This window comes from Nicotiana tomentosiformis, chromosome 12 (assembly GCF_000390325.3).
Source record: "Nicotiana tomentosiformis chromosome 12, ASM39032v3, whole genome shotgun sequence".
Classification (NCBI taxonomy): domain Eukaryota; kingdom Viridiplantae; phylum Streptophyta; class Magnoliopsida; order Solanales; family Solanaceae; genus Nicotiana; species Nicotiana tomentosiformis.
Window position 1 is genome coordinate 129,336,591 of NC_090823.1, and position 1,931 is coordinate 129,338,521.

Below are 1,931 nucleotides of genomic sequence, written 5' to 3' on the forward strand. Positions count from 1 at the left end.
AAGCATATGTAGCACCAAACTGGGAACAACACTTAGTGAGGCTATCAAGAATGCTAAGGGGAGATCTCAGGCAACTCACATCTTTAAAATGTGCTATGCTGAATGTATCCATGCTATTTGGCTTTAAAGAATTTAGCGGATCTTTGAAAAGTGGAGCAGAACAATGAAGGCCATAGCTAAGGACATTGCCTATATGTGCAACCTCAGAGCAACAGCTGATATCAGAAGAATACTACAACTTCGCCCATTCTAGTAGTATAGAATCAGTCCTCGAAATGTTAGTATATATGAGAAATCCCCTACCTTGTGGGCAAGTATGGAAACCCTCTCTAGGAGGTGTGCCTACTACCCTTAGAACTATGAGAAAGTGTCTACTTAGTTTTTGAATTTAGACAGCTTGCTGAGTTGTAGCAATGCCGTGGTTTTGTATTCTTTCACCGGTGATTAATAATAATTAATTAGTTACCAAAAAAAAGTTTTATACTATCACATTAATTATAAAATGATCTACAATAACATATAATTAAATGTTAATATCAACCTTGATAGAATAAATCGAAAAAATAAATTAATAATCTGTTATGATTAATTAAATTATACTTAGTATAACATTCTAACATTGATAGTATATAAAACTTAAAACTCAATATAATTAAGGCTAATTAGTAAACTCATTTGCCAACGACTTTCTTCTTGATGTCATTGGCAGTGTCCTTGACTTTATCCCATGTACCTTTCTCTTCTTGTTCCGTTGCCTTTTCTAGTGTCTTCTTTGCCATCTCCGAGATTACCTAATTAATCAACATAACATTAATGCAATAACCATAACTTATTCTCCATAATAACGGGTAAATAAAAAAAATTACCCTCTATTGAGTCCTTCTTTGACCAGTGATAATTTCATACACGTTGAATCATTTTCATAATTTATTTATGAACACATGTCATGCAAAGGACGAAACTAGAATACGGGTCACATGTTCGGTCTAATTCAGTAATTTTTGTCGAAAGTCCAAATCATATATTTTTGAGCAATCCATTGAGTATATATAAATTTAGAATCCAGTAAATTCAAGGGACTAGAATTTCGAATCGATAAGTTCTAAATTTTTACTCCGTCTCTGTGCTCATAAACCGATTGACTTGGTATAAATACCCAACGCAGGTAAGTTAAATAGTTGAAAAGACTTACATTTCCAGCACTAGAAGAAACTGTCTCTTTAACAAATTCACCCACACTCTTCACTTCTTTAGCCCCTTCTTTCACTGCCTCTGCTGCTTCTATTATCTTTTGGCAAGTCTCTTTATCAATCTTCATTTAATTTTTCAAATTAAAAGGAAACAAGAAAATGTTCACATAATATTTATACATAGATGTGATCAATATTTAAGAAGAAAAATGAGAGTCTAAAAAACTGAAATAAATATTGTAAAACTCACTTTTTCAGAAGGTCTTGTGGCACTAACAAAGTCTCTATAAATCCATACATTTCCAGTCACAGTTATTAATCTAGTCGAAATACAATTGGACATAGTGGATACAACTTTCAAATGAGCCATTTTTTTTCTTTTTCTTCTTGATTTGGTAATTCTTAATTTTTTTGCTCAGGCCAAAGATTGAAGATGAAGTTTCTTTTTGGTTTTTATTTCCTATGTTATTGCGCTAGTACTTGCATAAACTTGAAGGTGGAGGCAAAATAGGTAACCACCTGTCTCTTTTTGAGGTTTTTGTTGCGAAAATGGAGAGAAATTTTCTATGGTTCATAACTGTCAGCTAACCTTTTATTTGAAGATACAAGATTTATTTTATTTATATTTTTGATAATTGTAACATTCCCTTTCTTTTTTTTTTTTGTGAAAATCGTTTCTCCGTTCCAATATCACCTGAAAAATTAATTTCTTTCTTCCTACTTAGGCTATAGATATTTTAT

At 31.9% G+C, this 1,931-nt stretch overlaps 1 protein-coding gene across 1 annotated transcript; it reads right to left on the bottom strand.

The window, feature by feature from the left end:
• Positions 1–564: 564 nt before the first annotated feature.
• Positions 565–1,660, bottom strand: LOC104094867 (uncharacterized protein At4g13230). The gene is made up of 3 exons (XM_009600885.4): positions 1,441–1,660; positions 1,193–1,312; positions 565–791 (listed from the first exon to the last, which is right to left on the bottom strand). Exons 1-3 carry the CDS (start codon positions 1,558–1,560, stop codon positions 672–674), a joined length of 360 nt encoding a protein of 119 aa, XP_009599180.1. The 5' UTR covers positions 1,561–1,660; the 3' UTR covers positions 565–671.
• Between the last annotated feature and the right edge of the window lie 271 nt (positions 1,661–1,931).